The sequence below is a fragment of the Miniopterus natalensis genome, chromosome 7 (assembly GCF_054644295.1).
Source record: "Miniopterus natalensis isolate mMinNat1 chromosome 7, mMinNat1.hap1, whole genome shotgun sequence".
In the NCBI taxonomy this organism is placed as follows: domain Eukaryota; kingdom Metazoa; phylum Chordata; class Mammalia; order Chiroptera; family Miniopteridae; genus Miniopterus; species Miniopterus natalensis.
Window position 1 is genome coordinate 42,345,553 of NC_142087.1, and position 23,988 is coordinate 42,369,540.

Genomic DNA, 23,988 nt, shown 5'->3' on the forward strand with positions numbered 1-23,988 from the left:
CGGAGCAGCAGAGGTGACCCGGGTGTCCCTAAAAATATCCTTGCCATACCCACAGGAGCATATATTCATAGAATAATACAACTTCTATAGCATTATTTCCTATTTCATTTAACCTTCAAAGCATTCCCCAGAGGCTGGAACTGAAAGGCCACGTGTAAGGCAAAGAATCAGTGAACCCTCTAAGATGGTATAAAAACTTAGAGTGTGTGCATACTTGGGGTGGGGGGCGTGGGTGGGCGGAAGGGGCTGGGGAAGAGTGTCCATGCCTTTCACCATGTTCTCAGGGGGTCCTTTAGCTCTGAAAGTAAGAGCCCTGCAATCAGAGGACAGAGCCCAGGGTCTGCCGCTAGGACACTTTGCCACATAGTTGTGTGGCCTCCAGCAAGTCATTTAAGTCAATCTCTGAATCCGCATTTCTTCACCAAAAAATGAAAATGACCTACCCACCTTGCAGGGTTGGACAGATGAAGGGCAATGTATTTAAACCACTTTGCATTCGCAGGAGTGTAATAAATGATGGCCCGCCCCTTAATGTACCAGGTGGCAAACCGAGGCTGCAGGCACTTACAGACGCCTGGCATTCTGCAGCCCACGGTCCCCGGCTGCGCCCACCGCGACCTGCGGACTCGGGAGGGGCGCCCACGGCCGACGCAGCGCGGTCCCGCCAAATTCACTTGCACTGCCCCGCCCCCGCCAGCTCAGCCAGTCGGCGCCCGCCGCGCGCTGCCCCTCCCCGCTCCTCCGCTGCGCACGCGGGGCCGACCGAGCCGGGGACGCCGCGGCTCCGGCGCGTGGCAGGGTCTCCGCTCGGTCCGCGAGGCCGCCGGGGCCACGGCTCGGACGCGGCGGTAAGCGCTGGCCGGCCGCTGGGAGCCCTCCCGCCTCGCCGCGCCCGGGCCCGCTTAGGCGCGGGGCGACCCCCGCAAGTCCCCGGAGGCTCCTAACTTTGCAAGAGTTTTGTAAAAGGGAAGCCGGGGATCAAAGTAAACAGAAACTGTCCACCCTCCTGGGGTTTTTCTTTTTCCCTTTGCTGGCGTTTAGTATTTCCTGGTTTTACATTTATGATGAACATGGCGCTGGAAGCGGTGGAACGCGTAAGAGGCAGCAAAACCCTAGAGCACAGCGCCGCCGCTGCCTCCCTGAGGGCGCCGTGGGCTCCCGGTGACGGAGCCCAGGCGCCGGGCGTCCGGTGGCGGCCCTGCCCGGGCCGCGGCCGCCTGTGTGGCCTGGGAAGACCCGAACCTCGCTGGGCCTCTCGCCCATCTGTGAAGGAAGAGAGTCACCGTCTGGCCGAAAGCTTCAAGTCACTCTCAGCCCGTCCCCTCCTTTGACCCTCCCAGAAGGCTTCAGTGAAGGGTTTCTTTTTTCCATTACTTCCTCTCCACATAGGCCAGAAACTTTCACGGGTCTTTCATTCTTGGAGTCTCCCTCTGAGGCTTATGTCCCAACTTTCCTCCCAGGAACCCAATGGCTAGGCCAAACCAGGGTGGTCGTCAACCCTTAGACTCCAGTCTTTCCCTTTTCTGTCCCTTCACTGTTTGCACCTGACCTAAGATACTCTTTCCTCCCAGAGCCTTCATGCCCCCTCCCACTGCTGCAAAGCTCGCTGTCCTCCACCGCCCAGCTCAGATTCTGCTTTCATCATAACGCTCTTCTGGCTTCCAGTGCATTCAGCTAATGGTGCTCCCCGCCTGGCTTTCGTCGTTCACATCTCTCCCAGAGACGTACCGTTCTCTGCCTTGTAGCAGAGTTTCTGTAACCGTGGCTTCTAAACCAGAACTTCCTCAAGGGCAGAAATGTCTGTGCCCCCCAGCAACCTGCACAATCCCTGGTCTGCAGCTGGTGCTCAGAAACACATGACACCAGATGCCCTCCACCGGGCCTCTACATGCCAACCGCAGGCCTCCTGTCCACCACATGCACCTCCTCTCCCTCCCTGAACATGGGGATTTAAATGCCACCTCTTTAAACTCAGTTTCCTCATCTGTAAGATAGGGATGATAGCACCTACTTTATGATATTGTTGTGAGAATTAAATTAAATCATGTAAAGCTCTTAGGGTAGTGTGCCTAGAATAATAAATATTATATAAAAACAACAACAATAGTAATAAGTTGTCATATCCCAATGCAAAATTCTTTAATAACTGCATCTTACATTCCTTATTAACACATTCAGATCTTCTGCCTGGCTCTTGGGGGCCTCCATTATCTGCCGCAATAGCACCCATCCCATCTTGTCTCCATTCACTGGCCAATCAGTGCCCTCACAGGCCTTTTACTTCTCTGTCTCACACGACCTCTGAGCTTCCTATCGCTCCCTTCCCTGCGTGCCTTCAGCTGTTCCTTGGCCTATCCAAATGTCTGGGTCCCCTGCTTCCTCTTTGCTCTTCTTCCGTCAGCACCTGCGGTACTTCTACCCGACCACTCATCAGCACATGACCTTGTACCGTCTTAGCAGTTGTTCTCACCTGGTGCTTGTGTGTTAGCTTTTTCTCCTCACTGTATGAGAAATTTCTAGAAATAGATTTGTGGTTTTTTTACTTCTGCATTCCCCGTATCGACAAGTAGTGTCGAGTTACATAATCGTTGGTTAGTAAATGCTTATTATCCAAATACTTTGTGATGGAAAGTTTTAAAAAAAGAACAGAATACAAAATGGGTTAATTTGTCTTGAAGTTTTATTTGTTTAATTTTTTTCTTTTTTTTTCTTGAAGCTTTTAATTCTTCATTTTTCCTCAGTGATCTCTAAATTTATGCTGTTGCCTTTTCAGCCCTGCTCTAAATGGCTGCAATGAAGAGAAATCCAATGTTATGTGGGAACTCTCTAAAATCTTGGCTTGTGCAGTTTGAAGCTGCTTGTGAATGTAGCTCTGTTCAAAGAGCTGACCGATAGCTGTGGGTGAAACTCCTGGGTTTAACATTGAGCTGACTCCTGGGTTCAACATTGAGCTGATGTTAAACTCCTGGGTTTAACATCAAAGGAGACACAGCTGCAAACTGGCGTTAAAAATGTACACATTGCACTTGTTAAAATAATTTGACTCCTCCAGGAGAACATCCCTTTTGTCCATTCAGAGCGCCTACATTTTCTTTGGGGTACATCCAGGGTTCCATCAGGTCAGAGCTTCCCGTACATACCTCCCATTGCATTTTCTGTTGTGGTAATGTCATTGTCAGGTGTCAGATTTCTCATGTGTGTGTGCTGTGGGTAGGGGGCGTTTTCCCTGCAGCACAGGACCCTGACCACTCGGCTGCCTAGGTCCTCTTAGAGACTGATGCGGAAGGTGAAGTCAAAGAATCTGGAATTACTTTCACTCTGGGAAAAGGCACTGAAGTTGTTGAGCTGAACACTCTCTTAAGGTTCCATAATGCTTAATGTCACTTAGATTCCAGTTCTTACCTTCTTTTTCTTTGTATTTATTGAGCAAAGTGAGTAAAAACAAACTTTCACCGTTTATTTATTTCATTGGGAGAAATGAAAAAGTGTCAGAATTTGGCCCCTCCCCTTGTAGTCATGGGGATTCAGGGATCTCATTCCATTGCTCTGCAGAGCTTTGGGGACCTGAACTAGGCGAGTGACTGAGGGACCTGAGAGGGTAAGTGTGCACTCACATAGCAAGGCTTATTGTGATGTGCACAGTGAGTCTGCTGACTTTTCAAAATACTTCACACTCACTGAGTTGGTTTCAAATTCATTGCTCTTCATGCCGAAAAAGCCTTTGGCCCTGCCCAATTTCAGAGCTCTCCTCTGGGAAGAGCAGACTGTGTAGGATACGCATTGAGCCGTGAGTTAGTCTTTCTTTTTTCAGAGCTGGACCAGAGCTCAGGGGTAACCTGGAGCTCCTCATTTTCCAGAGATAAGGAAATTGAGGCCCAAGCAGCTGCTCAACTAGTCACACAAATGCCCCTGATTTTCTAAAGCACTTTCTCTCCTGAACATTTAAATACAAATTATTGGTGTGTGTTTTTCAATGCATAATTCATGCACAGGGTACAAAATTAAAGAAGCACAAAAAAATGACCTTTGCTCGATCAATTTCAATGGATTATTGGGACTGAAGCCAAATTATGACCTGCTGAAGAGTCAGGGCCTGGGAAGGAAGGACGCAGATTCTCTAACTGGTGGTGCTTCTCCTGTGGATATTTGCGCTGCCAGGTCTCTTAGCTGTAGAATCAAAGTCTTGCCCCAGTAAGAGATTTTAATATTGTTGAGCAGATAAAAGGGGAAAGAGAGAGAGAGAGAGAGTGCCAAGGGAAACTTTCTTAAATTTTAAGTGAATACCACCAAGGTGGCCGCTGTTGCAGCTTTCCATAGGCTGGCATTCTGTCACTCCATCAGCCAGTCCTTCTACAAACTTCTCTTGAGTGCTCCTGTGTATCAAGAACTTGCCCAGGCACTGGAGATAAGAATTTTAAAAAGAGGGAGAAAAGAGACAGAGATCTACATTTAAGGAGAAGGAATGTACAAACTTCTCAGGGTGGCACACATGAAAGAAGTAACAGTGCAGTGTGAGAAGAACTAATTTTTAAAGTGGGTACACGTTACCTGGAGAGAGGGTTGATTCATTTCCAAGAGGGTCAGGGATGGCTTAGGAGCAGAGGTGAAGCTTTGAGATGAGTCCCGAAGGGTGACCAGGAATTCGCCAGGCAGAAGGGGGTGACTCAGCAGTAATTCTGTCTCCCTCTTCATTAAGTCAACGGTGTACTGGTCACGTTTTCCCCATGCAGTGACCGTTGACCATGACAGGTTTGTGAGCTGTGTTTTAGCTTCTCCTGTGACTTTACTTGTCTCTGGTCTAGTTGAGACTTTATGAAGCTGCTTTCTCCATAACAGCACACTATATGGGTGGTCCCCAAAGGTTGCATAAAACTCAGCAAGGTTACAAAATATGTTATGGGACAGGCCATTGTAACCACTCTCTGTTAACAGCCAAGACTTTGACCTTGGCTGACACACACAGTGGAGGGACCCTGTGCACATTGTATATTCCCGACACAGATTTGAGGCTCTTTTGGGCCGATGGCTGTGTTCAGCACTTTAGGGCCTTCACCATCCTTCCCCTCCTCCTTTCCCATCCCTCCCGGCTGTCTGATAGACATCTCAGGCAGGGGTAAATCAATTTCCATCTCTTTATGACTTTACTAAGTGGCTCTTTTGTGGTGATGTTGTTAGCTTCTGCCTTTTTCAGACCACAACATGACAGAATCCATTTTAACTTTAACCTTGCTACATAAATCAGGTGACTCACTGCAGTCTCGCTGAATGTTACAGGGCATTCACATTAAAGATGGAAAAAAATCCCATTAGCTCATCACTTTTTTCCTGCAGCCTTTATCAGATTACTTACCTAATCATTCTTTTATGATTCCCCCAAAAAGAGAAAGAAAATAGTCTTTCCTCATTACCATGAAAAGAGTGCTTGTGTGCGTGTGTGTGTGTGTGTTTGTGGAGAGAGGGAAAGAGAGAGAAGAAGCAGACTTTTTCTCCACACTGGAATCAGACCACCGCAACCCAAATTTCTATTGAATGCACCAAACTTAGTTAACTTCTTGCTGTGGCCTCAGTTTGAGCAAGGAAAATCCACATTCTATGTATAGATCAGTGATTTTTCAACCAGTGCGTTGCAAGAATTTTTAAAACATGCAATACCTGACTTCTTTTCCCTTAGATTGTCAAATAAAAAAATGACAACAGCCAACACAACAATAGCTGTCCAGTGTCAATGAATCAAAGTTATATCCATTTTGGGGGGTCCAGATCAGCAAAATATATATTTTGGTGTGCCGCAGAATTTTAGTAATTAGTTTACATGTGCCATGAGATGAAAAAGGTTGACAATTGCTGCTATAGATGAAAATACTAGTGTTGCTTCTGCATCTCTTAAAGCTGTAAAAGATGAGATCAGCCTTAACTTTAGTTAAATGCATTTGCTCTTGTGACACAAACCAGAGCCGTGTCAGTCAGTGATTTCTAGTGACCATCTCATCAGTGAGACGAAGGTTTGATGTAGGTACTGGTACACCTCTCTCTGAGTCGCTGACATACCTTCCGATGGCTTTAATCCAAGAGCACCAACCACCAAGGACTGAAGGATTCTGTCTTCTCACAACTCCAGGGTGTGAATATCTGAAGTATAATGATTCTGTATGCCATTAACAAAAGCGCTAGAGAGCACAGGATGGTTGGTTCAGCCCTAAATGCTCCATAGGAGAGCAAGTACAATATCGTCTGAGAGCTATTTCATCCAGAGGCCACGCATGTTCTAAGAGCATGTTTCAAATACTTTCATATCCTTCCCCCAGGGTACGATTCATAGTAAAACTGCACCTCAACAACTATCCTATTAAATGACCTGAGAATTTTAATATTGAAGCAATGGCAACACCAAACAATAAGTTCATCAAAATTTTTCCTAATAAATTAATTGCTTTGGGGATACGTTGAGGATTTCATTATTTTGCCCATTTATACATAGATGAAGTGTTTTATAGACTGAGCAAAGGATAGAAGGAGTAGAAATTCCCATTCAATTTGTTAATTTACTTACTTTTCATCTGAAATAACAAAATAAAGCCTTTTTAAGTAAAACACCAAAAATAATGGATGGTAATGCTGACCTAAATTAAGTTTAACCTTCAAATTACTCACGAAAAATGTCTATAAGTAAGTTCAATAGTAAGCAACTTAATGCTTATGATTAACGTTTTCATGGACTTTAACATTGTACATGTATTAGACTAACTGCAAAGTCATTTTATTTCATCTTTAATAGTGTATTATGTTGTGAATTCAAGATATTTTCTTGATAATAATGTAAAGGCATTTAAAAAAAATTCTGTAAGTTAGTCTTCCTATTCTTTTGGAACAATGAACTAACAAGGTTTGGTTTTGAATCTGACTATCTGAACACTTTACAAAGTGAACAAGAAAATAATTTGGGAACACTATTTAAATTTTCAGATCTACAGTCTATTTTTTCACATGGCAACCAATCAAATGTGTTTTCTCCACTCAGAAATTAAGGTCAGGATACAGATTAACAGCTGTTCGACTTGTGTGATATTACTGTGCTAACCACAGAAGCCATATGTGTGGCAATTTTTAAAAACATACACCTTTTGTATTTAAAATTATTTTCATAAAATGCCGACATCGGTTTGTTTGCGGTGCTTGCATGTCTTAGTTTGTTGATTTCATGCCAAAACATACACGAGAATTGCACCCGCTTTTACAGTCGCCTGTGCCGTGGATGCCCTGGCCCACCGTGTGCTTAACAGAGACCTTGGGGACACTGTCAGTGACTTCAGAGGCTCCTACAGGCAGCTCCCAAGTGATAGGCAGCTCAGGGGGGTGAGGGGGCTAGTTTGTAAAATGCTTCTATAAATAATGTTACTAATATATTAAAAATATATGTATTATATTTTATAAACATATAATATACAGGGTAGGCAAAAGTATGTTGACAGTTATGAGTACGTGAAACAGTTTATTGCATTATTATTTATTGTATTATTTTCCATTATGAACAACTGTAAACCTACTTTTGCCCCACTCTGTGTGTGTATGTAGACATACATATACACACACACACACATAGAGAGAGAGAGGGAAGAAATACACATACAGGAGATGTTTTGCACTATTCATGCAACTCTTCTGTAGATTAGTCACTATTAAAAAAATTTAAAACTTAGCATTTTAAGTGAGTTTCCAGTGCTCATTGCTGTCTTTTAATTCTTGAAATGTGATCCTGCTCAGGGGACCTAAATATCTTTTCCATTTCTAAGGCGTGCTGGTGTGTTTTGCTTCCTAACCAGATCGGTCCTGAGAAAGGTGTTGTGCACCTGGCCGTGGCGGCCGTTCTCAGTGCTGTGTGGGACCTGTGGGCGAAGCGGCAGGGACAGGTGAGTCACTCAGGAGCACTTCTTTGGAGCAACACGGCACGTACAGAGGAGTAAATACTTCCTCTGCGAGCAGCCTGAAAGGCCAATCCACAGCAGGCCCCAAAGGAAACAGGCAATTGTTTGATCGTATTTCTCCCTTAGAGATATTGGCAGCAGTTAGGAGATGGTGGTGGAAGTAGTTAAAAGGGCTGAGGAAGAAGGGGGGAAGCAAAGGTGAGGGGTTAGGAGGCAGCATTAGAAACCGATGGGCAGGGGTTTGGTAGGGGGAGTTTGCATTTACTTCCATACTTGACACATATGTTTTACAAATCTTTTCTTTCTTTCTTCTAGCCTCTGTGGAAGTTACTTGTTGACATGGTAAGTAAATTCTTTCACATTATAATTGTTTCTGTAAATGAAATGGATTACTTGCCTTTTGATAATCGGTAAATATACTCAGGACTGTCAGTGGATCACTGCAGTGATGATAAAGCATAAAACCAGTAAAATCTGATATTTCAGTAACAGCAGTGCCCCCTGCAGGCAGGGTGGCCCCATGGGAAGCACCAAGTTAGGTTCCCCCTCCCCCACATGGTGTTTTCACATGTAATACAAATTCTTGGGATGATCATAACTTCTCTGGGAACCTGATAGAGTTGGTTCAAAGACCAAATGAGAAAAGTGCTTTACAAACCCTGAAGAGCAAGATATTATTAAGATATTATTCAGTCACTTTGACTTCAAAAGAAAGTGACAGTTGAGATGGTTGTGTCTCTGCTGTATGATCCCAGCAGGGCAGGAGCCAAATACTGAATTAGAAAGACACACACCTCGCTCTCCATTCTCCTCCACCTGTTTATAGTGGGGATGAGCATCTTCAGCACCAGGCAGACCTGGCTTTGAATCTGGGCTCTACTACTTACTGGCTGGGTGACCTTGGGCATGTCAGTTAACTTCTCTGACCATCAGCTGTCCCGGGGTGATGCCTCAGATGGTCGCTAAAATTCTAGTGGTGAACAAATGAAGGCCTTGTTATTATTTGGCATCACAATTGAGGAGAAAAGAGAACACCATGGCCTTGAAGACTGTTGGGCCAGCGGACGTCCCTTCTCTGGAGGAAAGTAAAGACAGGAAGATATCACACCATCTTGCTGACATGGTTGTGGGTGGCATGGGGGCACCCTCTGAAGGGGCCTCCTGAGCCACCTTCAGGCTCAAGGTTAGCCTTTCAGAGGGATACAGGAGGAGGCCCCTAAAACTGAATGACCTTAGATGCCTGAAATCTTACCTGTGGACGTCTCATTCTTTTGGATCCTGCTCCTTGTTTCCCTGCCAGAACTCTTAAAAGAAGCAGAATCTCAGCATTGAAAGAGCTTTTATGATTTTTCACGGTTATAGTGGAGTATTATTGGTCACAGTCAAACCTGAGTGGGGAAGCTACCAATTGCTTCCCAAGCGACTGTTAGTTGGGGTGGCAGGAGGTCACAGCCAGAGCCCTAGCTGAATGTCTGCCTCCCAGTGTGGCCAGAGCCCTGAGCCTGGGCAGGAAGGAGTGGGGAGAGGAAGTCAGCATGCTGGGCGCTCGCAGGGTTAATCCACTCTGTGCCTGTCAGTGAAGTGAACTGTCCCTATTTGACAGGAGAGAAAATTGCCCAAGGTTATGCTGCTCATAAACGGTGGGCACAGGGTGGACCCTGAGCGGCCTGGCTCTGAGACCAGCCTCTTTCCTCTCCCTGTAAGCTGCCCCAGTTGCACAGTCAGCCCTGAAGTGAAGAGCAGTGATGTATAGAGTGACATGTACTCACCTATCCATTTAATGTGTGCTGAGTGCTTGCCTCACACCCTGTCCTCTTTCCAGAAGCCTGGAATGGGGCACCTAGGTTTCGAGGGAAAGGAGAGATGAAGAGGGAGTGAGGGGTCCGTTGGAGTGTGAGGGCCTAAGGACTTCATCAGGAGGTGGCCGTGACCCTCTGGAGGACTCTACACCAAGGGATGACGGAATCAAACATAACACAAATCCCAAAGGCCCTTTCCCGGAAAGCATACGTCCCATGTAAGCAGATTCTTAGAAACACAATCCACTTGTGAATTGATTCGGGCTTTCCCCCACCACCACCACCACCACGCTGCCAGGATCCCAGGACACCGCTATCCTGCATTGATTTCAGGTACATCACCGACATCCTGACTGAGGAGGAAGCCTACGGTGAGTCATAGTCTAGTGATAGAACTGGAAGCTTTCTGGCACTTGCTGATGTGTAAGCAACATATCTTGTGCAACAATTGTTTTCTGAGAGAGTGGCCATGCTCTTTATTTTTACCAGAAATACTACAGAAAGGTCAAGTTGGTAAAAAAGAAAGAAGTGGGTTGTGGGGAAATTTCTTTTATTATTTTTGTTATCATTGTTTACTTTTGAGTGCTCCTCTCCTTTGGGGGTTCATATTGTCCTCCCAAATGCCTCGTGCCCAGCAGCCAGGTCCTGCACAGCCAGTTGAGTCTGGATGAAGAAACCTCCCGAGTGTGACTGTGCAGGAAGGCCCTTGGCTACTGGGCCATCCTAGAGAGTATCCTGACACCCCCTAGTTCCCCCACCTACCCACCCCATTTGACATCTTCAGAATGTGCATGATCCTGAATGTGACCTGGGACCGGACTAAGGGCTGGTGCAGAATCAGAAGGAGATCCTCTGGGGGCAGCATCTTAGCTACAGGCAATCTAATCCTGAAGGTCTCTGGAAAGAGCAAAGTGTTGACAAGTGTGTTTCCACAGAAGAGCAAATGCTAACGCATGGCTACCCCCTCCTACACCATGCTGTGTGCCTGACTGGGGTCCTCGGACGACACACTGAAGCAGGTAGGCATTGCAACCTGGTTTGATGGGCAGGTTTTCTATTCCTGGCTTTCTGGAAGAATGTGTAGTGCCCGCAGCACAGTGGCTGGCACATGGTGCGCAGTCATCGTATGGCTGACTTATCACTCTTGCCCATCAGACTCTATTCATCTGCAACTGAGAGACAGAGAAACTAGATTACATTTCTTACTCTTACATCCATTAGTTCTGTGGATGCCACAGACTATCATAGCTTTAAAAAGAGGAATATAAATGCTCCATCCCCGCTCCAGGAGTGTTGTGACAGATAAAGAAATGGTTGCCATAGAGACGAGGAAAGAAGTCACCCTACAAGTACAAAGATTTATGCTTGTTGGCTAAGCTGTTTCTGCTCTGAATTTAAACAACACATGGCTGTTCTGGTTCTTGCTACAACCACAGCATCTGTGAAACCAGATCAGAAATGACTGAGGTGCTCATTAGACCAAGAGAGCCTGTTCGTATATGGTGATGGCTGTGCTCCTCTCCCCGAAGCTCCGCACTGAGGCACTGAAGGGCGGCTGGACCAGGTAACTTATTTGTGGGATAATGAACTTGACTTTTCCACTTGCAGCATGAGAGGCTCGGCAATGGAAAGGAGCCAGGATCAAAAGGCACTAAGAGGGACAGGATTCTTCTAGGAGCAGTCTGGTGTCTAGAGATAAGTAAAAGGTGTTTCAGCCTAGGCCAGGCTCTCTTTCCAAAGATAAGACATGAGTCTTAATTAGAATCATAGAACATCAGAGTTAAAAGAGACCTTGGAGATCACTGGTTTTAAGCACCAAGCAGTGTAAGCAGTCTTAGAAATTCACTAGAGCCCGGCCGGCCGTGGCTCAGCGGTTGAGCGTCAACCTAGAATCCAGGCGATCAGGGTTTGATTCCCAGTCAGGGCACATGCCCCGGTTGCGGGCTCAATCAATGACTCTCTCATCAGTGATGTTTCTATCTCTCTCTCTCTCCCTTCCTCTCTCTGAAATCAATAAAGATATATTTTTTTAAAAAGAAAGAAATTCACTAGAAATCCACTCTTTACTAGCAGTAACAAGCACTGATTCAGCTTTTACTTGAAAACCTCCAGAAGCAACGAGCTTAATTTTATAAGGCACTTTTGCATGGTTGGAGGGCTTCAAGTGTTAGAAAGAGCTTCAGTGTCCTGACCCCTTTGTTTCCATATAACTTCCAGTCACTGGTCCCAAATCTCCACAGAGTTCCCAAAAGCCAGGCCTCTGAGACAGCCCTTCTCTTCCCCGGGCCGTGTCCTCTCCCGACTAGCCATCTACACTTATCTCCTGTCTCCCTCCTGCGTGGTTATGGAGCCCTGAGCATCCTAGGGTCTTCCTCTGGCTGAACTGGTGGTCAGTGGCCGTGGATCCTGACACAGTGCAGGACATAGGGGGGCCATCATCTCTTGATCTAGTCACTGTGAGTCTGTCAGTCCAGCTTAAGGAGGCTCATTTGCTGGGATAAGTCACTAGGCTTTACATAACTCTCTGTCGGTCTGACTGCTTGGCCTCTTGCTGCTCAAACTGTGGTTTGTGGAGCTGGTGCACCAGCACCCCCAGGAGCTGGTCAGGAATGCAGACTCCCAGGCCTCTCCGCAGACCTGCTATGTCAGAATCTTCATTTTAACAAGACCCTTGGGTGAAGTGTATGTTTGAGAGGGCTGAATTCTTGTGAACGCCTCAGCTGAATACAGGGTGAGGGAGTGAGAACTTGAAGGAGCCAGCATGATGTAGTGGAAAAAGGCTTAGAGATGTGATGGATTTGAAATCAAATCGCCTGCAGGTACTTTCTGTGCGATCATGGGAATGTTGCTCAGCCTCCCTGAGCCTCATGTTCTCCCTGTAAATAGGCAATAATATTAACTTGTGGTTCTCCTCAAAGTTGCTGTATCTGGAAAAGATCAGCACAGTCAGGATTGATAGCAGGTGCTCAATAAATGCTGGCACGTTCTCTCTCTGCTCATATCCAGGAAAGGCTGGAGCAGTCGTAGCCGGTGAGTCAGAGAAGGCTGAGGACAGATTGCATAGATCTCCCATCCCAGGAAGCCCGCGCCCAGAAGCTGGCCCTCCCACCTGGGATAGAAAGTGTTTAGTGCTGAGGGGAGGGAAGGGGAGAGGAAAGCAGCAGATGCCTGAGTGTGTGTTGTTCTGCTAGCGGCCTTTTGCCATGGGAAGTAGAGGGAGGACCTCAGGTTCTGTCCGGAGCACTGGCCTGGATGTTGAGTGTGCAGGGTGCAGAGGCTGGTGAGCAAGGGAGAGGATGCCGGCCTTCCCTGTGGTGGTGGCACCTTTTCCACAGGGCAGTGTCACACTCAGGCCGACCATGCCTCCCCTGACAGACGAAACAACAGCTTCAGCAGTCATGGGGGACAGTGTGGGGCCCAGGTCCGGAGAGTAGTTGGGTGTCAAAACAGATTAAGGGGGCTCCTGAAGTGACCAGATGTGATATGAAGGAGACCTCTGCTGCTCCCTGATTATGTGACTAAGTCACTTCAATCCCCAAACCTCAGGCCCCTGCACCACAGGGTCGACCTCTCACTGAGTTGATCTAGGACGAAGCCCTCTTGTAAGGGACCAGCAGATAGGATATTTTATCAACCGTACTCTTTCCATTTGGGATGTGACAGGATGGCTCACTCAGTTCCCCTTCCCAGTCCCCCACTCTCCTCTTCAAGTCTGTGGCTTTTATGTTCTTAATTCTCTTTCATGGCACAGCAGATACTCAGTTAATGTTATTAAAGATCTAACTGCCCTCTCAAGTTCCTTAACTTTAGGTCAGCAGGTAATTGATGGTCATTGATTGCCCTGACAGTGAGTAAAGAGATACTATTCGCAGGGTTATTTTCAAGCGATTTGTCTGAAGATTGATTGGGAAAGAGCAAGAAGTTACTAGAGAATGTGACCTGTGAATTATTGACAGAGGTGATTGTGTCCAGATAAAATCCAGGTATCTTTGCTAAGTCAGGGGACATAAACTCTCAAACCAAATTGATTTTACAGGTTTAAGGTGAAAGTGGGTGCTGATCTCCAGGATGACAGCCGCGGATGCTGACTCATCAGAAACATGATTGGACCTGAGAAGACTGGTAAATATCCTCTCCTACCACTGAGAAATTAGCAGCCTTACAGGAAGCCTTTGTCCAGGGCCGAACTGCAACTCATTTCAAGTGAGGGTGAAAAAGCATTGGGAATTTTAACACTGAATGCCAGAGGAAATACAGCTTTGTGGTCTTGTTTCTGTAGGTGAACTCTTTAAAAAAACAACAACTGAGGAGGCTGATAGTTAAAAATTTTCTTATTGTGCAGAACTAGTTAAGATCAGGATTAGGGACGGTTCCTTCTTGCTCATATGAATGCACCTGAGCAAACAGGTCTCCCATTGGTGCTCAGTGTGTCAGTCATTTAATCTCCCTTCTTAACAAGTCTGATCAACACCTAGCTCATCAGGTGAGCGCATCTCAGGGAGCCACTGTTGAAGAAATGCTGGAACTTTGACTGAAATAAATGAAAGGACCACTATTCCTAACTGTGTAGCTTTAAAAACATTTTTTTTATTATGTGTAAAACATTTTCATAAGAGGAAGTCACAATAAGATGTTTTCATGAAGATTTAGAAACTTGTTTTCTAAGTTAAAATAGAAGTTTGGAGTCCTTGACCTAGGATCAGATGTCCCATTATTTATAAAAGAATTAGTGTTACGTTTGTCTTATGAGGTCATCTTCATCCAAATTATTTATAATTATTGATTCTGTGTGTGCTGTCATCTGGTTCTCATAGTGTTCCATCAGGGCACTCTGACCACATGGCACATTCCACTAGAGCAGCGATTTTTAACCAGTGTGCTGCAAAAACCTTTAAAACTTGCAATACTTGACTACTGAGTCAGGGAACTGACTTCTTTTCTCTTAGATTGTCAAATAAAAAAGTGACAACAGGCAACACAACAATATCCATTCCATGTGAATGTCCTGTCTCTAACCATAAACATATAGGTCATATAATAAAGTTGCATCTTCTTGGTTAATTCTTGGTACCAGAAATCCTTTTATATAAGTATAGGCACCTCATTTTTTAAAAAGTCACTTTGGAGCAGAAAGGGTAAATAATTACTCCTATTATTTTTTCTGTAAATCAATCAAAATTATACCTATTTTTTGTCAGATTGCCAAAAGATGTACTATATTTTTTGGTGTGCCACAGAATTTTAGTAATTAGTTTATGTGTGCCGTGAGGTGAAAATGGTTGAAAAACGTTGTACTAGAAATAGCTGTCTCTGTGTCTCTCTTCTTGAAGCTTGATAATGTCGGGGATGGAGGAGCTCTTTGCTAGTTTCTGCATACCCACCACCTGACTTCCAGGCAGGATCTCTGCACACGGAGAGCTAGGGCCTTGGAGTAAGACGTCTAGACTTGAACTCACCGTTTACTTGATTTATTATCTGTGGGCAAGCTACTTAACTTCTCTGCATATCAGTTTTCTTATCTGTAAAATGGGTTAATATGAACTGCCTCGTAGAGTTATTATAAACATTAAATGGGACAAAATGCTTAGTTGCATAGGTGCTACATTAACGGTGGAGTTCGGGTTATTTATTATTGTGCCAGACACCTAGTAGGCAACAGTTACTAAATGACCATTGAACACACTCAGTATTGGCTGTGTATGATTCAGAATGTGATAAAACGGTTTCTACAAACAATGAACATTGCAATGTAAATGTATTCGGGTGGCATCTAAATGCAGATCAGGTCAGAGCTCCAGGGCCAGTGAGCACTTGTCATGGGCCCAGCCCAGGGCACTGCTGGACATCTCCCCCAGAGACAGTACAGTAAGTTCTCAGTTAATATTGTTGATAGGTTCTGTGACTTTAAGTGAAACGATGTATCACAAAACCAATTTTACCTTAGGCTAATTGATATAAACAAAAGTTAAATTCCTACAGAATCTCATCAACATTATAACACATTGATGTTATTCGAGGACTTGTAGTATCTAGAGCCAAAATTCTGGTCTCTGTGGCTGCTCTTTAGCTCCTTTTGTTATGGTTGCGTGCTGGTCCTCCAAGAAAAAATGTCAGGCTCCCCAGGGGAGCCTTGCTCAGCAGTTGGTGGCACTGAGTGACAACGTTTCCTCCCCAGGAGCCACAGCCTCGTAGCAAGGTCAGCCTCAGCAGACCTCACCTCGAAGGGTCTCTCCTTACAGATGATGGATGCCAACCAGCACTGGGATGTGCCCGAGGCCGTGGAGTGGATGTCCAAGCTGGCTGAGTTTAAGCCACTGTGGATTGAGGAACCAGCCTCCCCGGATGACATTCTGGGGCACACCACCATCTCTAAGGTAGAGAAATTGCAGCTGCTGGTATCTTGTCACTGCCATATATTTTTTGTTTGGTTTTCCAGAGTGGTTGCAACAGATCCTAAAATTCCTTTGCCTGTTCTCTTTTACTTTTCCTGATGAAGTAGCTGCAATAATTGTAACTTGTAACAAGTACTGGAATTGCAGCCCTGATATCCTTTTGTTTACTTCAGTTTATCCACTGCCCTTTATTTCTGTTTATTTTAGAGAAAGTAAATGGCTAAAAACTGAAAGGCTACCAACCATCCTGTTGATGTAAATAGACATGGTTCTCATGCTTTGTAAATATAGAAATCTGACTGATATTAAAATATTTTACCCAGAATAAAACAAAATATGTAGATTCCTCTAGATGACTCAAAAAAAGAGGCTTGCTTAGCTATGTCAAGGTCAGGCCTCCCCAAGAGAAGGCTGTTTCCTTCGCACCAGGGCTCCTTTTCCGAAAATCCACCCTAATTAGGGGCCAGCCTTTCAGGTTTAGGAAGAACCTGATTTGTCAGAACACCTGAGAAACATCCCATCTCTCACGGAAAGTTTCCTATTAGCCCAGCTTACAGCAATGATTAATTAGCCAGCTGGTTAATTCAGAAGGAAAACTGACTTGTGGGAGCTCTCGATTTTGGTGTCCTCTGACCAGAGCAAGCTCCGTGAGTAGCCCTGTTCAACCAAAGGCTGCAGGATGAGTGAGGAATCTGGCAGGATTTGGTTATGGGATTGAAATATGTGGCAACGTCAGACCAAGATGGCCCAACACATCCATCTTTGCAGTGCAGATTTCCCGCTTCTGGCCCCAGGCAGCGCTTGTACCCGCTTGGCCCACACATGCCTCGGACCCCTTTTATGTTTTCATCTGATAACCTTTCCCACCTCACTGTGCCATCGGGTTAGTGTGTTCATTTGGCTTAGAGGCCAGTCCCGCCTGCCTAGGCTCCTCGTAACAGTTTTCTCTCCTTAAGATGACTTCTCATTGCTTTACTCTCCCCCTTTATGCGTTGCTCTTAAAATTTCCCCTCTGAGGACAGTCTTAGTCCCACGTTCCAGGGAGAACACCTCATTATGTATCTGCACGAAGTCACAGGTCCTACTGGGGTGTGGGGTCCACTTCTCTCAGTAAGTCAACATATGATCTCCATATGTCAGACACTCTATAAAAGCCTGTGCCTGAGGAATGCCCTCCACTTTCCCCACTTGACAACCTGGCTGGAGAGAAAAAAATAAGATCCATGAAACAGACGGGTGGAACCCGGGGCGGGGGCCCTGAGTGCCGAGGACAGTAGAAAGAAGGCCACAGAAGGGAGACGTGGCTGTGGGCTGGGCGGCAGGAGCCGGCCTCGTGGAGCTAAGACAGCTGGCTGTAAGGAAAGCTGCGCTGCAGCTGAGGGGCACCCGCGCAGGAGCCGTAGGGGGCCCACAGCCTTTGATTTAAACACAGCAGAAACCCTCTGAGGAATCGTCCCCAAATGAGAACCTGGTGAGGGTTCATGGGTGATCAAGACTTTTTGTCTTGGGGTTCTTGCGGCGTAGCCGTGTCCTAGTGGCTGCCAACTTGTCCAAACAGCGACCAGAACCTCTGCCACCTGGAGAATCTCCTCGGAAGCTCTTCTGGGCTTCTGTCCTCAGAGGTTTTGTTCACATGGGGGAGGCCACCCCCTCAGGAGGCATCTGAAGAAGGGGGGCAAGAGGAACCAAGGCAGGGGGGTGCTGAGAGAGCCAGCACAGTGGGGCCGTGGGGGGCTCAACGGAATGAGGGTACAGGGTGGGGCTGTGGGGAAGGCAGGCACGTGGGGCCAGGTTATGGGGTCTGCCGGCTCAGAAGATGCAGCTGAACACAGTGAGGCCCCGTGGGTTCTTGAATGAGAGAATGGGAATAAAGATGATTTGACTGGCAGCAACGTGTAGTGGCACGGGAATAGGGGAGGTGAGGAGTGGGCAGGAGAAAAGGGGAGGCGGGGCTAGGGGCTAGGAGGCTTCTGCATTAAGCGGGGCAGAGGGCAGCTAGAATAGGGCAGATTCAGGAGATATTTAAAGGAGGAAATAAAATTTGGTCCCTATTCAGAGTCAGAAACATATATGCTTTAAAGATGGTAGAATGAAGAAGTTAAATGGCTTTTCCCTGCTACCATGGCTCTTCCCTGCCCATCCCCGTTTTCTTTTGAGAGGTAGAGCCAAGCCTACTTAAATTAGGAGTTTCAGGAACTGTAAGCTGTGCTAGATGGCACCTCAGTGACCAGCCTCTCTAATTTCTGACCAGCAGGTAGTCTGTGACTCGCCCAAGTCCCCACATCTGTTAGAGGCAGGCCGGGTAGTGGAACCAGGGACGCCTGGCTACTAAAGTAAGGAATTTCTGCAGGGAAGCCAGCATATCTAGTGATTCAGATGCCTCCTCTGGCTCTGGAGTCAGCCGAGATTCCCAACCCTGGCTCCACAACTTTGTAAGCTTTGTGATCCAGGATGGTCACTCAACCTGTGTGCCTTTTCTTATGCGTGAAATGGGGATCGTGATGGCTCCCATCCCCGGGGGTTCTGATGAGGAATCTTTTGGTTTTGGTTTTGCACAAGGCCGGGTAGTAAGAGCCCAGAAAGTGTTAGCCATTATCGTCGTTGATACTGTTCCCTAAACAATGGAAGGGCCAAGCCAGGAAGAAACCAAAGATGCCTGAGGGGAGTGTGCGGCTCTGCAGTCCCAGTGGGGGCTAGAGCCCAGGTGGTGGGGAGTGAGGTAGCTTCAGGGGGAAGAACACAAAGAGTAGCCTGGCCAGAAGATTCCAGCACCTCCCCAGCTGAGCCCAACCTGTAAAGTAGAATCTGTGGGCACCCACTGAGCTTGAAGTGACAGGCTTCTAGAATAACTACTGAAAGGGGCTCATCAGGGAGACAATAAGATGGGAATAAAGGGAGTGATGACCTATAAGAAGGAGTCAGCCAGGGGCTGAACCCCTCAAGGCTGTGACGAGCTGAGCGCCTGTGTCTTCTCCCAGTTCCACACCACTGTCCGGGGCCCCAGACAGAGTGCAGAGCCGTAGCCAGGATGGGAGCTAATGGCAGCATGTGGGCAAGCGCTCCCCCCCCCCCAGACACACGCAGCCCCTCCCACTTGCACACATTTCCCCTTGACGGCCTTGTGCCATTCCACAGCAGTCAGCTCTGAATAGTTAAACATCCAACAGTTAAATAGCTCTAAACTTCTAAACATGAATTTTCAGTTCAATACCTTAGGAAAATAACACTAGGTTGCCTTATATTTTATAGGCATTGGTCCCATTAGGAATTGGCGTTGCTGTGGGAGAACAGGTAAGTGACGTCTCTCGGGGGTCACACTGGCCACCTAATGAGGATGTCGTCCTATGTTAGGCTACATCACTTGTATTTTGAGCTGGGAAAATCTTCACAATCTTAGAAATTGGGTTATTTTACAGCACTCCATTAGAGTCAAGAGTCAGATATAGTCAAGAGTTTCTGGATTGTTCTCTGAACTCATATGACTAAGGTTACTTATCTTTTTCAAAGTGTCTAATGGAAATTTATAAGGCAGCAATTTAAACTTGCAACTGCAAGGGCGGAAGACGCACTGTGTGGTCTAAGAAAGCCAGCTTCCAAATTGAGCAAACATGACTGCGTTCCCGCGTTGTGCTTACAAACGCGGCACACGCGCCTGCCAAAACCTGCGGCGCCGGCCCACGGGCGGGCGGGGAGAGGGAACAGATTCTCCGTCTCCCCGCAAAAGGAGCAATGCTGCTCTGCCGTGCTTCCGTTTGGCTGCCTGTGCCATCTGCTCGCCGCCGTCACCGCGTTTCATCCTGATGCCTCATTTCGCTGTGACAGTTATTCCTTAAGAGATGGCGAGCGGTGTGACTTGACGTGACTCACACTGTTCCACCTGCAGATTTGTAAAGAAGTGAGTGGGAGGCCCCCTCCTGGACTCTCAGGGCTTGCCTCCTGCCAAGGGGGAGCAAAGAACAAATACAGACCAGGCTTCCCGAAGGTCACTGATGAGTGACTTGGAATTGCGTGTTGCCAGGCTTGCAGATCCTGAAGGCCAAGGCTGACTCTTCTGCTAGTTTTATTGTAATTCTATTTCCAGTGCCACAATAGAGTGATATTAAAACTGCAGGCGAAAGCTGTGCAGTTTCTCATTGACAGCTGCAGGCTGGGAAGTGTCACTGAGAACCTCTCAGTGCTGCTGACGGCCAAAAGGTTTGAAAGTAAGGGCGCAGCAGCCTGCAGACCGAACCTCCATTTCCCTGCCCACGAGACACCTGCGGCTCCCTCCATAGTTTGCCATTTTGATTTTTTTCTGACTCTTTTAGGCTTAATCAGGGAATCTTTGATGATTTTCATCCTGGAATTTTATCCCTAAACATTAACGAATGATTTAATCACTTTCAGGCAATAAGAAAATCCGCAGGTTCTCCCCTCTCCCCTCTCTCTGCCCTACTCTTGGCATTCAGCAGAAATCTGCCTTCACTTTAGGTCCCGTTTGCCCACATGCTGGTGGAGTTGGCCTCTGTGACCTGGTACAGCACCTGATTCTATTTGACTTCATATCAGTCTCTGCAAGCCTTACAGACAGGTGAGTGATGTGGCATTAACTTCCATAGTGCCCCTCAGTCCAGGCCAGATCTTTTAACCCTGCTCTGGTGACCAGAGGCACTAAGAACCCTGTCCATGGGCACATCCTGTGGCTCAAAGGCCAGGTTGGTTTTGCTTCCACTTTTCCATATGGGGCAGTAACAAGGAGACCCAGCAGTGGATAGTCATTTTTCTTCCAGGGGAGTGGGTTCTTGGTAGTCGAATCACTTTATTTTGTAAGTACATGGAGGTGGGGGCGAAGGTGTTTCCAACCCGGTGGAAGCCAGAACCCCTTCCTCAACCAGCACCTGTTTCTGACTTTCTAAAGCCCCACTTCATCGTACGTATATTCTCTGCTCTGTCCAACCCCTCTTCCTAACACTGGAGTCCTTCCTGATCTGGTTACATCATTACTGTTTCAGTCATCTAATTTCTGAACATGCCCCAGGTGAGCTTTAAATTAAGACAGTCTCCATCTAGTCATCTGCACACATACAGATTTATTATGCTATCCTTCGTCCTGGGATTAAATGTGGTATCGCAGAAAGATCACCAGAAGTATATAGGGAAAGCATAAAAACATGCATGGGAAAGGTAAACACCAAATTCAGGATTGTGAGAGAGAAATGGGACCTGTAAACGTATATAGGGACTTCAATTATAAATACTGATTCCTTTCTTAAGCTGGGTAGTGAGTAGGCACATGCCGCCTTTTAATATGTCTGAAGTATTTTTTTTTTCAGACTTGTATTTCTTTTTATTAAGGAATATTTAGGAAGTGTTAATATTTATGTTTTTATATTACCTTCTAATTAATAACTGTCCAGAAAGCACTCCATGTATAGTATTGGAAATATACTAAAACTACTGGACAGTCTGTGACTTCTGTGTATTGAATTTTAATCAGGATTCTTAGGGAGAAAAAGCGTATAGAGTTACCTAATCTCGCTCTCCCTCTCTGAAGTATTTTAAACTATAAAAGATAAAAATTCCTAGGATATTCTGCTTTTGCCCCTCTCATTTCAGTTCCTGAAGGAAGGACCAAGGGGGGCTCCAACCAACCTTGGAAGGTTTTGCAGGCCTTGAGGTATGAGAAAAAGTGGGTCAGCCCTGAGCCACTGTGCATTGTGACCACGCAGGAGTGGGTGAAAGTGCCTCATGACACTCTCCTGAAAGCGACCTCACTGCTCAGGAATGTCACTGTGCAAGTAGAAAGCCACCAAACAGACACTGTGTGCCGTCTCCTCTCACTACCTCTGCTTTGTAATTCTCTGTGGAACACTGTTCTCTGTTTATTCAAGGCCCAACTGTCTCTCCAAAGCGCTGGTTCTTCATCTGTTCTTTGTAGATGATAGGAAGCAAACAGTGTCGTCGACGACTTAGTATTTCTGTCCACTGAAAGCATGAGGCCCTCTCGCCAGTTCCTTTGTGCATCCCCGGCACAGGGTATTGCCTCTCCCTCACAGCAGCTGTCCATTAGTCAGTGACTAAAGTTAAGCAGCAGCTAGGCCACTTGTCCCAGGTCACAAAACTAGAAAGTGGCTGACTCCAAATTTGAACTGATTGGTCTGATCCTAAAACCTGTGCTCTTCTAAATCATGTGTATAGCTGGAAGGGGCCCCATTTAGTGATTTTAACCTATTCATTAATTTTTGGCTAACGGCACCCAAATAATCCCAGATCCTTCTGGAGCCTAAATTGAGTCCTTTTGGGGTGGCAAAACCTTTAGTTAAGAGACATTGGTTCATTTCATCTGAGCCTCCACATTGCTTTGTTTTATAGATGAGAACTGGAGGCACAGAGGTTGAGAGAATAATGGTTCTCAGCCAAGCCTTGACCAAGTCCTCCCTTTCTTCATGTGGCACTGCCCCTCCAGCAGTTGCCACCAAGTGAATTATCTAACTTAAGGCATTAATACCCGACCTGATTCCTTCCTCCTAGGATGTACAACTATGTCGACCACCTGCACAAACATTTCAAGTATCCTGTTATCAAGAATGCCTTCTGCCCGGCCGGGCGTGGCTCAGCAGTTGAGCATCAACCTACGATCCAGGCGATCGGGGTTTGATTCCCCGTCAGGGCATGTGCCCGGGTTGCTGGCTCGATCCCCAGTTGGGGGCGTGCAGGAGGCGGCTGATCAATGACTCTCTCATCATTGATGTTTCTATCTCTCTCTCTCCCTCTCCCTTCCTCTCTGTGAAATCAATAAAGACATATTTTAAAAATATATAATTTTAAAAAAAGGAAAAAAGGAATGCCTCCTACGGTGAGCTTGGGCAGGAAGACCTCCACGAGCAGGCCACTACTATACTGGTTCTCATGAGCTAGGACCTAGAGCACAAAGCTTTGACTCCTTAGAGATTATTTTCACATCTAGAAACAAATGGCTGTTTAATTAGCATCAAATTCCCAAGGCCTGTGGGTCAGGGTTTGGGGGTAACATTGCCCCTGACAAGGCCTCTCTAATGCCAGCTTTTCCTCACCAGCTGAGACTTTAACATGTGCACTCCTTGTGAAAAAACAAAACAAAAACAAACCTGGCACCAACTAGCAGGTTAGTCAACTGACAAGTTTTTACCGCCAATTGTGTTATCTGGGCCATTTTTCCTTAACATGTTTGAGATCAGGCTTCATTTTCAGAGGTTGAGTTATCAGAGAGTTGATTAGTTCACTAATCCTGTGTGCCAATAGTGTGTCCCTCTTCTCCATTGCAAACAACCAGAAAATTTATTTTTAAAATACTAATTCAGTTGCTTCTGGCTTAGACTTAAGAGCATTTTTAGGGTCCGAAGAAATACATAAAATAAATGTTTTTTGTTCTAGGTAGTTATTAACACTGCTTTTTTTTTTTTTTTTTTTGGTCTGATAGGAAGCTGGATATTCCACGGAAATGAAGGAGGAATCTGTAAAGAAACACCAATATCCAGATGGTGAAGTCTGGAAGAAACTCTTTGCTGCTCAAGGGAATCAAGTGTTTAGCCCTCACCCGTTTCTTTTTCAAGTGAAAAGGCTTAAAATTTCTTGGGTATGGTTTTACAAAAATAGGGGAGAAAAAAAATCATCCTACCAATGAAAACAAATTCAGCACAGTCACATTAACCTCAGGAATCAGCTCAGTAATTATTGTTAAATTGTTTTAGCAAATAAACATACTCGCCTACTTAATCCTTAAATAAATTTAACTATCTCAAAGTATAAGATGTTCTTATAAGATTTCTATCAAGTGCTGGTACCCAGACATTAAACTGTACTTTGAAAATAAGCAGCATGTTGCATAATTTGTTGGAACAATTCCTTATTCTATTT

General features: G+C 46.0%; 1 protein-coding gene across 1 annotated transcript; it reads left to right on the top strand.

The window, feature by feature from the left end:
• Positions 1 to 1,070: 1,070 nt before the first annotated feature.
• On the top strand, positions 1,071 to 23,576 carry LOC107535949 (mitochondrial enolase superfamily member 1). The gene is made up of 8 exons (XM_087819304.1): positions 1,071 to 1,094; positions 7,821 to 7,907; positions 8,238 to 8,264; positions 15,961 to 16,095; positions 19,363 to 19,404; positions 20,195 to 20,315; positions 20,500 to 20,683; positions 23,552 to 23,576. The coding sequence occupies exons 1-8, from the start codon at positions 1,071 to 1,073 to the stop codon at positions 23,574 to 23,576; spliced, it is 645 nt and encodes a 214-aa protein (XP_087675430.1).
• Positions 23,577 to 23,988: the final 412 nt, after the last annotated feature.

What these genes read in the sequence shown, in the direction of transcription:
- LOC107535949 (XM_087819304.1), top strand. Translation starts at nt 1,071, where the DNA reads ATGGCGCTGGAAGCGGTGGAACGC. An exon ending in GGAAGTTACTTGTTGACATG is followed by an intron (nt 8,265 to 15,960) that starts GTAAGTAAATTC and finishes CTCTCCTTACAG; the next exon opens with ATGATGGATGCCAACCAGCA. An exon ending in GACGGCCAAAAGGTTTGAAA is followed by an intron (nt 20,316 to 20,499) that starts GTAAGGGCGCAG and finishes AATCACTTTCAG; the next exon opens with GCAATAAGAAAATCCGCAGG.